General features: G+C 45.2%; 1 protein-coding gene and 1 long non-coding RNA gene across 7 annotated transcripts in view; one reads left to right on the forward strand and one right to left on the reverse strand.

Annotated features, from left to right (window-relative positions):
* Positions 1-10,004, reverse strand: part of LOC311340290 (uncharacterized protein) — a 30,633-nt gene extending 20,629 nt beyond the window's left edge. For 2 of the 6 annotated variants that reach the window (XM_084465187.1, XM_084465186.1), the window contains exon 1: positions 9,572-10,004. In XM_084465187.1, coding sequence (XP_084321313.1) covers positions 9,572-9,648 — 77 coding nt within the window. In that variant the 5' untranslated portion in view covers positions 9,649-10,004. The remainder of the gene's footprint in view (positions 1-9,571) is intronic. The other 4 variants (XM_084465184.1, XM_084465188.1, XM_084465189.1 and 1 more) reach the window with 4 other exon arrangements.
* Positions 1,924-13,742, forward strand: LOC311340292. Its single transcript, XR_014633250.1, has 3 exons — positions 1,924-2,130; positions 2,260-2,355; positions 11,371-13,742. It is a non-coding gene; the product is annotated as an uncharacterized lncRNA (long non-coding RNA).
* The last annotated feature ends 1,443 nt before the right edge of the window (positions 13,743-15,185 follow it).

Below are 15,185 nucleotides of genomic sequence, written 5' to 3' on the forward strand. Positions count from 1 at the left end.
ATAGATTAAAATGCTTTAAATGCATAGCAAACTAAAGATTAAAGTTGTACACAGCATCAAGATGGAACCAAACCTCCCACTCACCATCCATAGAACAGATTCAGAGCTAAAAAGATTAATCTTTTGGTTTTGTCGACAGCCAATCAGCCTGTATAACTGCTGGTAAGCTTGAATACATTCCAGAAAGAAGGCCACAATTGAAAAAAATCCTAATAAACCATTTTAGTTAAACAAATGATGTGGTTGGCTCAACATATGGAGGACTGGGTTGATAATCTTAGAAAGCAGCATGCAGAACTACGAGCGCTAGGAAGACGTATATATATATATACACACATACAACAATAAACAAGGACAAATGCATTGAAATAATTATCCCGAATATTGCCCTTTAACGCTTCTGTACCAGATGGAAAAGTGCTGAAAAGGTTTGCCCGTAGAGAGGTTTTGTCATGCAAAAGGGTTAAGGAAATGCTACTCATGATAACATGAGAGATAGGGTGAAGACAGAGACATGCTGCGGTGTCACACTTTGGTGTTTAAGTGAAGCAACAGTCGAGATGTATTTACCAGTTAAAACCCTTGAGTGGGCATCTCGGTCATAAACCATCAAGCCTGCGAGTAGCTAACCTGCTGCTGGTGTTTCTAACTGGCATATTGGCACACACACACACACACACACACACACACACACACACACACACACACACACACACACACACACACACACATTAACACACGCTTAACATGTGTATGGACCCGTCCGAGCGCTGCCGTGGACACAGAGGCGCTCTGAATGAACAGCGTTACTTATTACTTATTACGTTACATATTGTGCTAGCGTAGCAGCTAGCTCGTTTCAGAGTACGCCATTTTGCTGTCGCGGGGCGTCGCGCGGACACATTATTGCACACATTATCGACTTAACGTCAAACGTTTGGTCCATTTTTAGGGGTTTCGGGAAACTACCTTTCATGTGTTATCTTCGACGGCTCTCTTTATTATCATCACGCAATGAGGTTCCCCATCGGAAGGCCCGCAGCAGGCGGCGGTCCTGTTGAGGCTGGCGATGGCGACGCAAGGCTGACGAGTCGAGCCGGAGCGCCGGGAAACACAGACAACGCTAAGCGATAACCGAGTAACCGTTCTTCACTGGCATATATATATACACCAGCATATATATATATATATATATATATATCAGATCGCTTGATTTAAGCCACCCGTTTTATAAATAAATATTTATTTATATTTATTTATTTATATTATTTATATTTATTTATATTTATAAAACGGGTGGCTTAAATCAAGCGATCTGATTGGTTCCCAACTGTTGTATATTGAGCGTATACACACAGCTATGACGCCCGTTCAGTTTACGGTGTTCAGTATCACTCCGCGCCTAACTTGAACTGTTTATTTATATATAAAAGCAAAATAGCATAGCTCACTGAAGCCTAAAAACATGTTGATTGCTGGAGAGGGTGGAAATTTTGTAAAGCAATAGGCCCACGGTGAGTGAACTCGATAGTAGGCTAAACCGAGCTACCGTCTCTAGCCTTCTCTCTGAAGGACGCTACAGTGTGTTGCATAGCAACCGCCGTACACTTTGCAGGCAGCCAGGAGGGACTACTTTTTTGTATTCGTTAAAAAAAAAAATGCTTTTCCGACTTTTTCGCTTTTTCAAAATTGAGGCTGTCTATGACTTTCATTTCGCCATACTTACGCAACCGTTTTTATAAAAGCAATAGATCACTTCAGTCAGTGAAGTGACTGAAGTGATCTATTGCTTGTGACTGAAGTGATCTACCCCCCCCCCCCCCCCCATCTTGCATTACAAGATTCACGCCAGCGAAAACCCGAAAGTTGGCAGCCCTGGCAAAGGGGTCCGTAACCCCCAGTTGGGACCATAAACAGCCCTACGCTGCTAACGTAAGTCTTAATGTCTTAAAGACTGTTTCTTTACATTTATGTTGGATTCATGTCGAAACAAGATGTGTTTTGCACTCTTTTGGTTCTGTTTTGGTTCGTGGGAACCGTGGAGCGGGTTAACAGCCGACCTGTGTGTGTCTGGTTAAAGCGGACCCATGTCATTTTCCCTCGTCTTGCACCCCTGGCAAGCGGAGCGAGGTACAGTATGTCGTCAAAGTGAAGCAAATTATTTACTTATTTAAGCTTTCTTTATTTTGTGAATATTTGTGTATATTTATGTATCATTATATGACGGTACAACAACTTGTGTTATCCTTTATTTTCTAGTTTTACCGTGCTATATCGACCAACTGGTAACTTCAATAAAAGGTTGCACCCGTCAGAGACTCTGCGATTCTTGATGCCAGGGGCTGCTACACTTGGGTAACAAGTCAACACAAACCTCCCTCGTTCCATTCTTGTTTCTTCTGATTGTCCTATATTACATATAGGCCTAATAATGCATTGCATATTACCAACTTATAAGGGCTATGCTCTGTCGTGGCGTTTACTACCACTGCTTTTTTTTTTTTTTTTTACCATGCAGGCTTAATTGTTTTCTCATACTGTGTGTTTAATCCCCTGATACAACTAGGCCTATAGCTGATCCTAGATGGTCTGATTGTTGATTGACTCATGGACCCACTCAGTGAATGTTTGCATGTATCCATGATAATCTTAATAATCAGCCTGAACCCACTAGGGCTTCAGTAACAAAACTGGCTGTTAGGTTGTTTAAGAATAAAACAACCGTTACACATGTGTTACATGTGTAGGTCTAATTCATGATCAGAGTTTAAGTAGATGGTGGCCAAGGGCATAATGCTTCCAAACTGTTACATAGATGTTCTGATGTGTAACACAAATGTGTGGAGGGAGCACTGCTCATCCCATGTGTGGTAGATTACAAAACCTCTCAGACACCTTATTTTCTTGGTAACATTATGCAATGTAACATTATACAAGTTTTGAATTTGTTTTTTATGGTCATGAGGAAGGACATGTTCATTTCTTTATCCACTTTTTCCTCATGAACAAAATATTCACATTATAGACTACATTGCAATCTTTTCTGGACTACATAAAGAAAGCAGTACATTACATTCAGAATCTGAATACATTCTTATGCATTTTTTTTCCCTATTCTGAGAAGATCCAGATATTTAAGTGAGCATTTTGCAATGAATATCATAATATATGACTTACAGAGAGAAACAGAATCTGAACTTGTGAGATTAGGATGCTTTTCTTCCCCATTATTAATTAATGTGTTCATACATTTGTCCTACACCAGGTGGCTCTGTTATGATAGCATTGCTTTGTCTGTTATCGTTTACAAGGTGAGTACTTTAATGAACTTGATGAATCCATAGCTTTATAAACCTATGGCACACATGCTGGTTGAGGACATAGCAACAACAAGAAACACTACAAAAAGATAATGCAAATGGTTGTTATTTAACCTCGGTCGACCATTCCCAATCAAAGTGTCTCCTTAATATGTTTACATATTCTGTGTGAAATAAAAAAATAGCATCTGGCATCCTTACAGTTGAGATTGGGATATACTAGTTAAATGAGGCAATATCACAGGAAAGGGAGTGCTTCTGTACTAGATATCAGCCTCGTACCTACGACTGAATCACAGCGGTGCTGATATTCTGTACGTGACAACCTCCAGGCCTATATCAGCACTCTTCGAATGCAGCTTGTCCATCCGAAGCTGACTGTTGTATCATATACGGATACAAGAACAGCCATTTATTATCCATTCAACAGTAAAAACGTAAAATCATGCAAATTTGTGAGAGCAAGACACACACATAATTGCACACATGCTCAGACGGACGCACGTACACACGTGTGCAGTGCACAACCAAACACACACATACACATTCTTGTGAAAAGGTAAAATACACAAGCAGCCTTGTCACCCAACACTTCCACTGACGTCCTCTTTCAACTGGTGTGATGGAGGAGGTGAGAGGATCTCTGGGAACTCATAAATCTATCTCACCCGCTCACCAACCCTCCCTCCCTCTCTGCCTGCCTGCCTGCCTCCCTCCCTCCCTGCCTGCCTGCCTCCCTCTCTCCCTCCCTCCCTCTCTCCCTCCCTCCCTCCCTGCCTGCCTCCCTCTCTCCCTCCCTCCCTCTCTCTCTCCCTCCCTCCCTCCCTGCCTGCCTCCCTCTCTCCCTCTCTCCCTCCCTCACTCACTTTCTCCCTCCCTCCCTCGCTCCCTCCTCACTCTCCCTCCCTCTCTCCCTCCCTCCCTCCCTCCCTGCCTGCCTCCCTCTCTCCCTCCCTCTCTCCCTCCCTCCCTCCCTCACTCACTCTCTCTCCCTCTCTCCCTCCCTCGCTCACACTCCCTCCCTCCCTTCTCTCCCTTAATGCTGCCACCTCATTTCCGTCCCACTTTTTGTTCACTTATAAATAAGTTGTAGAAGGAAATCACATCTATATATATGTATGTAACAAAACATTTCTAAAAGCATGTCTGATTATTGATCGTTCCTGGTTTACACATGGTTTACATGTCTCACGAGAGGGACGTCTTGCCAGTAAACATGATTTAAAGAGTCTAGGTCAATAGCACGTTAACTTGTGCTATTCTAAATGGCATTCTGTACACTTATAATAAGTATACTTAATACAGCGTAATGTGAGTCAGAAAGGGAGGTCATGCTGTTTCATGAATGTCCGGTTGTATTCTGGAGGACTGCACTTGGCTCTCTTAGACTGAATAGGGGTCACTTTTTATTAGGACTACCAATCCGTTATTAAATGTATGTGAGTTGTGTGTGAGTTGGAGTAAAGGCACGCACATACACACATACACGCACACACACACACACACACACACATACACATACACACACATTTGCACCTATTTCATGCCCCCAAAGGGTGCAGCTGTCAAAATGTGGGCCGAACACATTCCCTGCCAACTCATCTTGTGATCGGCGCGGTAAAGCCTGCGTAGGCCTACTATTAGAACCATGTTTGCCGTGCCAGTCTGTAATTCATATGTCCCATCTGAAATTGCTAGCATCAAGGACTTCTTGACCAAACATTTTCAACCAGTGGACATTCTTATTTTAATGGTGAAAAAGCACCAATATGTGGGCTTGGGATGTGTGTGACATCACGTAAAAACCCTCCAATAGCAATGTTCTGATTTTGTTGTTAGGGTTGGTTATTGCATGAAGACACCGTCTTGCACAAGTGAGGGTTGTCAACCTGAACCTTCTTTGGCGTCTTGGATGTTGTGTTCCCTCCTGGCTTAGCCCCGAGGTTCAAGTTAACCTGATCCAGGCTGGGGAAGCCAGACAGCGTTCCTCAGCGAGTCGTATGGATCACTTCATTAGATCCCAGGGATTATGTGTTGGCTGGTCGGATATCAGACTGCACACCTCATCCCAATGGAAAACAAATGGGAGAAAAGGAAACTAAGAGAAATGAGAAAGAAACGGTTGTTGTCTGGTAATTCACATGGTCTAAGTGTGTCGTATTACATAAGAATGCAGGGATGATTGCTTCAGGGATCACTTTCTACTTTTTGGCATTTTTCACATCCCAAGTCGTAGGCCTACCGGTGGAATGAGAGGAGATGCCTCAGGTGAAACCTTAGTCTCGGTTCACCTCTGACACTTCGTGCCTCATGTCTGCTCAGGGTGGAACTGAGCCAGTGAACCCCAAATATGAAAATCTGACAAATCACGACTTGGCTGCCGGATGATAGGCTGATGCGACTGTACAGAGTGATGTTGCATTAATTCAAATCAGTGTTTTAATTTTGTTCTTCAATGGCTTTAGACCATGCGCCAGCCATGACTCATGAGGAAGAGACTAGCATGCATTTCCTATTGCAGTAGGGATAATTAGTAGCCTGGAAATCCAGAGCCACATCTAGAAAGCTGTAGGGTCTGGCAACGAGTAATGAAAACGGCCCAACTCGAGGGGCGGCACCAAGCATGCACTTGAAAATATCACTGCACACAATTGGATAACACTACGACCAATCAGAAGAATACAAGGGGTGACGTATCCAGACCAGCGGAGCTAACCAATAGATTAGACTCTTATCCGTATCTGGTTGGTAAAACAGCAACGCTTTTGGCCCGCCTATATCAGATACACCGATGTGATTGGTTAATGTTCTGGGCCAGGGGAATCGGGGGGTGAGTATATTGCTCGTTCCCTGAGTGACTGGCTGAGCAAATTGAAATTGTGCTCTCGCGAGAACTCTGGATTTCCAGGGTAGATAATTAGAGACATAAATGCACAAATTGCAAAAAGTATGAAGTGTAAAGATTATTTTAGATCAATGAAGAGGCCACAAGCCTCAAAACCAGGACGACATGGTTTGAGGTTGCTGCAAACTGTGTGTGTGGGAGGGGAGAGGCTCTCTGTGTGTGCGTGTTTACGTGTTTATAGCTGCCAGTAGAGCTTATCGTCGTATCATTGAAGATTAGATATAAGATTCTCTCAATCCTTTGCTAAACTAGGACCAACAATGGATTTGCCAACTCTGTGACACCAGTCATCCAGAATAACAATACAGTGTCCAGAAACCACTGAACCCAAAGCATTGCCTCCACTTCTCAAAGTTCAATATAGTGTCTACAAATTGTACAAACTATCGTTACGACTAAGAAGTGAGCTATTGCAATGACACCATTTTGATTCACCTCCATACTACCTGAAGGTCACACAGTACCAAACCCTAAAGGATGTGCCCAGTAGCACAAGGTAAGGTTAGGGACTTTATTTATGCACATAAAACCAAGTGCCAAGAATAGAGCTCCCCCCTCAACCAGCGTGATGCGCTCATGCCTTAAGGAGCCCCGGCATGTGACAGGTGAGACGGCAGAGGCGTGACGACATGTCTGTGAGCGGGAGAACGGGCGGCTCTTTGGGGTGAACTGAGGGAGAGAATTTTTTTTTTTGGTTTGTATCTGCTGAGCGGTTCTCCCCATCGCTCCTGCCTTGACCAGCGAGAGAGAAACGGGTAAAGGGCATCTCACTCTCTGTACTCCCACTCTCTGCTTTACAACATGTCTCTCGCCCAGCTCGCTGCATAATGGCCTTCACAGTTCACGGTTAGTTGTCCTCATCGGGGTTGGCATCCGCACGAGAGGGCCTGCGTGCGGGGCCGCTTTAAGCTTTTACTGCCGACCAACCCATCCTCAGACAGAGCTGGTGATACGCTTCTCATGGTCAAAGATGAGCTCATCGCTCACCCGACATGCCACAGAGGAGGATTAGAGAAAAGAAGGAGGTCTTTTCTATATGGCTATCTTTGGAAGCCAAGTACAATATATTTTAATCAATCAAACATAAAAAAGTACCAGTGGTTCCCTATAGAATTGGATTCAGAAAGTAAAATGAATGTGGTAAATGCTGAATATCGATACGTGCCTTTGAGCCTTTGTTCACACAAACCTTGTTAAAATGGCCAATGTCTCGAAGCTTTAAAATGGAACGGTAGAATAGGAGTAGAATAGATTCCAAACCCATGATTGTGGCTGGTGAACGCAGCAGACAGCCTGTGTTGGGTGTGACCTTACGGAGAAATGGATCCATGAGAGTGTTAATCTAACTGCGCAGGGACGTACATGGGATATTTACTGCAGGACATGTTAACACTTGGGTCTAACCAACCAGGGACGGGCTCATGCTGCTTCAGTGGTCAAATCATCCAGACATTAGTTATATAATCCTTGTTACAGCAACCATGAAGTAGCATTTACTTCATCTAAACCATGGAGCCAAACTCTAGTAGGGTTGTTGTAACCTAATCACTAGCAACACAATATCGTTATTGTTACCTCATATCGTTTTTTTAACAGTAAAAGTGTGTTTGTATTTAGTGGTGTGTGAATTTGGATGAGCTTGAGTTGAGATCTGTTATAATCGAGCACTGCTGACAAGTCTAGGCCGTTGATCTGTCCTCTGGGTAACAGCTGTCGGCACTAAATAAAGAAAATAAACTAATGGCTGGGAACTATTAGGAGCGCTAGTTGGGCATAATGCTCACTTGGCTTAATGTGTCAAAGCACTTCAATGTTATTTTAATTTAATTTTTCACAATAAATTACTTGTCGTTCACAAGCGTCTTGTTTTTTTTTTTAAACAAACGCGTTTATTAAAACAACCTCAAACAATTGAATAAAACAACTGTGGTTCATCTCATAACATTAAACATTAAACTTTAGCCTGCCTAGGGTCCTCCAGTGGCTAGAAATGGCGTTAGGTGTAAAACGAGCACTAGGTATCCTGCTCCGCCTTTGAAAAACTTAAAGCTCAGACGCCTCCCCTTTCTCTGCTTGGCCCGTCCAGAGAATTTGGCCCACAAATGAGACAATGAGCTACGACCGTGCAAGCGCCACGTGTGTGTGTGTGTGTGTGAATACACACACTGTAACGCAAGTGTTGTACACTTCTTCTTTGTTTGGATAACAGTTCTGCCGTTGGTGTTATGGCGCAACACAATAACGCAACAATCCCTTTCTCCTCCATGTCGCAGTTCAGTCTGTAGTCTGCTCAGTCAATCTGCTCCAGGACTCCCGCCGGAGCACCCGGAGTGTTCTAGAATATTTGACAGAACACGGCCAAAAGCTGTGTGCGCCTGCGGATGATATCATGAATCCAAGCCATTGCGATACATCCACTGTAAACACTAGCACATGAAACCGTTCGTCCAGGATGAGGCTCCTGCAATGTCTTCTACCTCAAACCTTTCAACCAGGCCTGTGGCGCTTTTAACGGCAGCTCTGTCTTCCATTAAAAGATATCTGCGCGGCCATCCACCAAATCAACGCATCCAGGGAACTTTTCCCTGGCTTTTGCCAGTGCAGTAACGGAAATCCTAGTAATTAGAAAGCCTACATAGTGCAGGTTTAAGTTCCACATATAAAGAAGGAGAACTTTTTAGTGAGGGAAAAATAAATCTGCTGGATTCCCTTTTTCACACTTCACATACACACAATACTCCACAAATGTCCAGAACACATAGGGGTTAAGCAGCCAACACATTGATACCCATACCATATTAAAAAGACAAAAGAAGCGTTAATGGTTGAAGAATTTATAAATCAGACCTAAATCAAATCAGCTTGCAGGGAGACGGAGAGGCAAAAAGATTACGGAAATTTAAGAGAGAGTTGGGCATCTTTCAAAACCTACGTTTTGGACTGATATTTCACGTTGCTTGCTCCAGATAATAGCATCATTCAGTTTAGTTGGGTTAAGTACTTTATGAAACTCTTTTGTCCTTCACCAAGTTCTATTGACAAACATATTGTTAATCCATATACAATGCTTTACTTATTAGTCATGTATTCATTACTCTCTCACCTATTAATAACTACAGTATGTATGAATAATTGTATAACGTATCTTGTTAACGTCATGATAAGCATATTACAAACCCAAGATCTCACAGCCAAACACATGCCTTTTAGTTCACACGAGGGCAGCTGGGCATTGCTAATAAACAAGCTGATAAAGTACGTGATGTTTAACATAACCTAACATAACCTTATCACGTTCCCTCTCTCCCCCCTGGGCCTGACCCTCTTACCTCCCCCTGTTACTCACTGATGGGCTTGTTTAGCCAGCGGACCCCCGGTGACCCCCCCCGCAGGCGGGCTCCTCTCTGTCTGCTTCTGCTGCATCTCAAAGGCTACTGCGGACAACGACAGCACTACGTTGAGGAGGGTTGTGTCCTGGCCCGGGCTGCCACCACACACCCGCTGACGTGACGACGGAGGGGAAGTCAAGGCAGTCCACAGAGAGGATTATTCCAATTGTCTCAGGTTGTTCCTCGCTTGGCCGGCCAGAGCTCCCTGCCCGCCCGATGACAGCTGGTGACTGGTTGGCAATAGGAAGTCAGACACATGAGCGCTGATCTGAGTTCCACGTGGGCGCGTGTGTAATTGCTGAAAGCTCTCACTTGTACGTCTGGCAGCGAAGCCAGTTCGAGGAATTATTAATGGCTTCTGCCCCTATCCTGCCGGGTCTCTCTCTCTCTCTCTCTCTCTCTCTCTCTCTCTCCCACACTAATCCCATGCACACACACACACACTCTCTCTCACACACACACACACACACACTCACACAAGCACTCACCCACACGCACAGATACACACACACACACACAACACTAAACACATGAGAAGTGGTGACCGAGAAGTGTTGTCAAGCATAACAGTTGTCTGCAGTCTGCAGCAGGAAGTCAACACGGTATTTATTGGGAGGTGGCTGCTGATAACAGCAGGGGCGGGCGGTGCCTGCGTCTCTCTACCTGCCCTCCAGATGTCCTCAGTGGGTTACCCGCCGCATGATAGGATAGCTATGATGTCAAGAAACGTGTGTGTGTGTGTGTGTGTGTGTGTCTGTGTGTGTCTGTGTGTGTGTGTGTGTGTATATGTGTGTGTGTGTGTGTCTGTGTGTGTGTGTGTGTATATGTATAGACAATATTTTCAGCCCCCTCCCCTCTCTTGGCGGTTGTAACCGGAGGAGGGCCCCGGCAGTCGGCCCATGGTTGCTAAATCACGATGTCTTGCCTTACACCGCCTGCTGATTAAGGAGTGGCAGATGGTTTTCCGTTCTGGGATGTCCGGAACGGGGCAGCGACGTCAAAGGAATGCTTGCATGAGGACGGTGGTTCAGACTCCAAAAGTCCATGAAAGCCAAACCGAGTGACTGGGGGCCGCTAACTGTGTTCCTAGCATCACACGTCGCAATTCAGAAGGAAATGCAATCAACCAAGAAAAGCAAGGATACCTCAAGTCAATTTAAAACGTATTTGAGTTGCTACACTGTACTCTACGCTACTACCCTGTATTTTCCTAAATAATATAAATGTAATATGTATAATGTATATATATATATATATATATATATATATATATATAAATATAATAATGTGTAATTTATGTAATGATGTCCAGCAGACGTTTACCATGACCCTGAGACTCTGTTCAGGACAGGTGGTGATAAATGTGATTGATGGTCCTTCCGTCTATGTCCAAGCAAACATGCAAATCCCTGAGGCCCATGAAATTTCATCTCCCTCTCTCTCTCTCTCGTTTCAATATCTCCTGCTTTGCAAATGTCTGTGTGGGCCAGAAATAATAATAATAGTGTAATAATGATGTCTGTAGGCTTAGCTACACAAAAATAACTCAAGAAATCAAGCTTATCACAGTTATATATATATTTCACATGAAAAGTTGAATTTCAAATGTGGTTACCTTTTTTAAAAATTTCAGTAGATAAATCATTTTGACACATAATATGAAAACACATGACATGAGAACATTAACAAGAGGCCTGTTAAAAGTCCATCAGCCTGTTAAAAGTCTCTGCTTCATTCTCTCCCCACACCTCTACAGCATCTGCCTGGAAAAGGTCTCTGCTTTATGCTCTCCCAACACCTCTACAGCATCTGCCTGGTAAAGGTCTCTGCTTGATGCTCTCCCAACACCTCTACAGCATCTGCCTGGGCACCTGCCAACTCTCCAGTTTCCAGTTTCAACCTCTGACCTCTAACCCTGACCTCTAACTCCCTGGTCTTCCTCTGGTTCCCCCTGCCTCTCTCTGAAGATGGACCAGTCTTCCTCTGGTTCCCCCTGCCTCTCTCTGAAGATGGACCAGTCTTCCTCTGGTTCCCCCTGCCTCTCTCTGAAGATGGACCAGTCTTCCTCTGGTTCCCCCTGCCTCTCTCTGAAGATGGACCAGTCTTCCTCTGGTTCCCCCTGCCTCTCTCTGAAGATGGTCTTCCCTCCAGCCGCCTCCCCAAACCAGCCTCTCGTCGGCCTGATCATATCGTCAGACTTCTCTGTCTCTCTTACCCACTGCTGCTGTTCAACCAGGATCTTCTCTCTCTTAGATGAATAAAGTCTCATTTTATTGGCAAGTACTCATCCATACTCATCTGGCAGTACTCCTCTGTTGGGGTACTGAGACGTCTGAAAGGGTGCCAACAAGTTCGAGCTACACACGCCGTCCGTTGATTGGTCGACAGAATTGTCACTTCCGTGCGACAGGGGGATAATAACAAACAAACACAGTACCTGCAAGGTATTTCTGGACAACGGCGAAAGCTCCATTTATTGAAGAAAATGTTGCGCAAAAGTTTGACGTCCTTCTTGGACGTCTTACATTGTTGCTCTTTGTTCATTGTGTCGCGTTCTTCTTTTTCCTTGGATTTATTAGCAGGCTACACTGTGTCGGGCTGCTATGAGGTCACGATGCTTATGTAGCTGCTGCTGCAATCGCCATCCGGCTTAAACCCCGCCCTACCATAAGGGTACTGTCTTAAACCCCGCCCTACCATAAGGGTACTGGCGGCGGTTGAAACGTGAGCCATGACTGAGCTGGGCCAAACCGCACCTTCACTACTGGGCTGAGGTGTGCTGCGCCGAAGTGCACCGGTGGAAACGCGCCATAGGGCCCCTTCCATCCAGCAATGTGAAAGCCGTGCTAAGGTGCCTAAAAGACAACGATATGGAATCAGTTTTCCCTAGTCTGACATTGCTTCTAAAAACATACGCTACAATCCCGGTGACAACTGCTTCAGTAGAGCGATCGTTCTCTAGACTGAAGCTAATCAAACCCCAGCTCAGAAACCGATGTGGGGAAAGAAGGCTCTCCGATCTTCTGCTGCTATCAATTGAAAGGGATATCCCAATTGACCATAACGAGGTCATCGACATATACAAACACATGGCCAAAATAAGAATTCTGCTATGACTCCACCATCCACCATATCCGTCCCCTGACTACTAAGCTCCCAAATCATAGCTTTCTCATTGACATTATCACGCCTGTGTGTGTGTTTGTGAAAATGTTAATAGTTCCCTCTGTGTTTTACTTAATGAAGGTGTTTGTGGAATAAACATTGTAAAGGTTTTAGTTCCCTGTGTGGTTTTATCATAGAGGTGTGGCTATTATTTTAATTGTCAGTACCATATCATTAATTACTTTGATCTGGATCTCCTTATAACTAACGCTAATCTTAAGAGGATGAGGACTATTCCATACATGCATTCATAGCTTTTTGCGCGCTGGTGGGGCCCCATGTTGTGCAGAATGTGCCCTTTTTATTTTTTCGCCCCTGCCCTTCAAACAGTCAGAGTCCGCCACTGATCCCAGGTGATGATGTAGTATGAAGTGTGACGGTTTTGTGCCAAGAATCTGCCACCAGGCCGGTCGCCAAGCTATGCACCACCATTGGACTTCCCTTGGGCAAAGTGGGGTGTGGTGGGCACAATTTGTTTGGGCCCATTCGAGGTCACCATGTTAAAGACATTTATTTATTCATTTCTGTTCTTGAAGTAAAGAAACTTGACTGTTGAACCAATTTTAAATTGTATGTTATTATAAATGATATACTAGTTATCTGTTGAACATGAATGGAGTGAATTTGATATGTTCAAGTTACTCATTTATATGTTGGAAAATGACTGTGGGCGATCAGAAAACTATAGGAGGGTAAACTCAGTGATTCGCGACGCTGCTACTGTGTCTCTGCGGGCCGAGCTCAGTGTGCTCTGCTCTGTCTGAACAGGGCAGCGGTCAGATTCAAATGCGTTCTGCATGTTTCTAACTGAGTCGGGGCTGCGCATCTTACGATTATATACAAGCAGGGACGTTTCTAGGTTTTTGGGGGCCCCTCTTCTCTGAAACTATTGTTTGGGGATTTTAAAAGTTGTTTAAAGAACCCTTTATTTGCTTTAAATTTGGTAAAATGTCTTATATGATCTTCAACTATATGCTTTTATTATAACTGTAATATATGCCATTGTATCACTGTTCCTGTAATAAGGCAAAATAAAGTTTTGGACAGGTTGTGAACGTTGTAACGTCTTCCCTGACACTTGTAGTATAAGTCTTTTCTGATCTCAGAGCGTTACGCTTTAAGGTAGTCCGGGGCATGCATATAACATTTAAATGCATCAATCTGGTGCACTTTAAGAGGAAAAGAGGCTAGATTTGTGAAAAACGGCATTTCCCTCAAATTCAAATCCAACATCTCCAGTTGAGCCCAGCTGTTTAAACCAACATACACTGATGATAAATGGGAAACACTGGGGCTCCCCTACTCCTTCATGGACCTAAATGAGAAGGACGCTGCATGTGGTCTATGCACCATACACCAATGGCACAGTGTAATGGTTTATGTTTTAGATATAAAGTGTTAGTGTGCATTTTAAACAAATAAATACACTTGCTGGGCGTGGTGTTGGGCGTGGTGCTGGGTGTGGTGCTGGGCATGGTGCTGGGTGTGGGCGTGGTGATGGGTGTGGTGCTGGGCGTGGTGCTGGGCGTGGTGCTGGGCGTGGTGCTGGGTGTGGTGTTGGGTGTGGTGTTGGGCGTGGTGTTGGGTGTGGTGTTGGGCGTGGTGTTGGGTGTGGTGCTGGGCGTGGTGCTGGGTGTGGTGCTGGGCGTGGTGCTGGGCGTGGTGCTGGGTGTGGTGCTGGGCGTGGTGTTGGGTGTGGTGTTGGGCGTGGTGCTGGGCGTGGTGCTGGGTGTGGTGGACGGGCTGTGTTGGCCATGGTGTGGGTGTGGTGCTGGGTGTGATGTTGGGTGTGGTGCTGGGCGTGGTGTTGGGTGTGGTGCTGGGTGTGGTGCTGGGCGTGGTGTTGGGCGTGGTGCTGGGCGTGGTGCTGGGCGTGGTGTTGGGTGTGGTGCTGGGCGTGGTGTTGGCCGTGGTGCTGGGCGTGGTGTTGGGCATGGTGCTGGGCGTGGTGTTGGGCATGGTGCTGGGCGTGGTGTTGGGCATGGTGCTGGGCGTGGTGTTGGGCGTGGTGCTGGGCGTGGTGTTGGGCATGGTGCTGGGCGTGGTGTTGGGCATGGTGCTGGGCGTGGTGTTGGGCATGGTGCTGGGCGTGGTGTTGGGCATGGTGCTGGCCGTGGTGCGCCCCCAACTGCCCTCAAATGTCCCACTCGTCCCGTGGCAGCCCTAAAATGTGTTTCACAGGGAGTGGTACAAAGCGTGTCTTTGTAAAGTTTCACACAATCAATGCATAAACAATGATGTCATCATGTGTGAGGGAAAGGTGAAAAGGTGGAGGGAGGGAGGCTGATCACTTCCATTCATCTAGTTTGGAGGGGACGCGTCCAGTGGCTTAAGAGCACCTTCCATTGATTATTACAAGTGTTACCCAGATTAATTTAACATTTACAAAAAAAATGTATTTCTATA

This window comes from Micromesistius poutassou, assembly GCF_964030765.1.
Source record: "Micromesistius poutassou genome assembly, chromosome: 3".
NCBI lineage: Eukaryota > Metazoa > Chordata > Actinopteri > Gadiformes > Gadidae > Micromesistius > Micromesistius poutassou.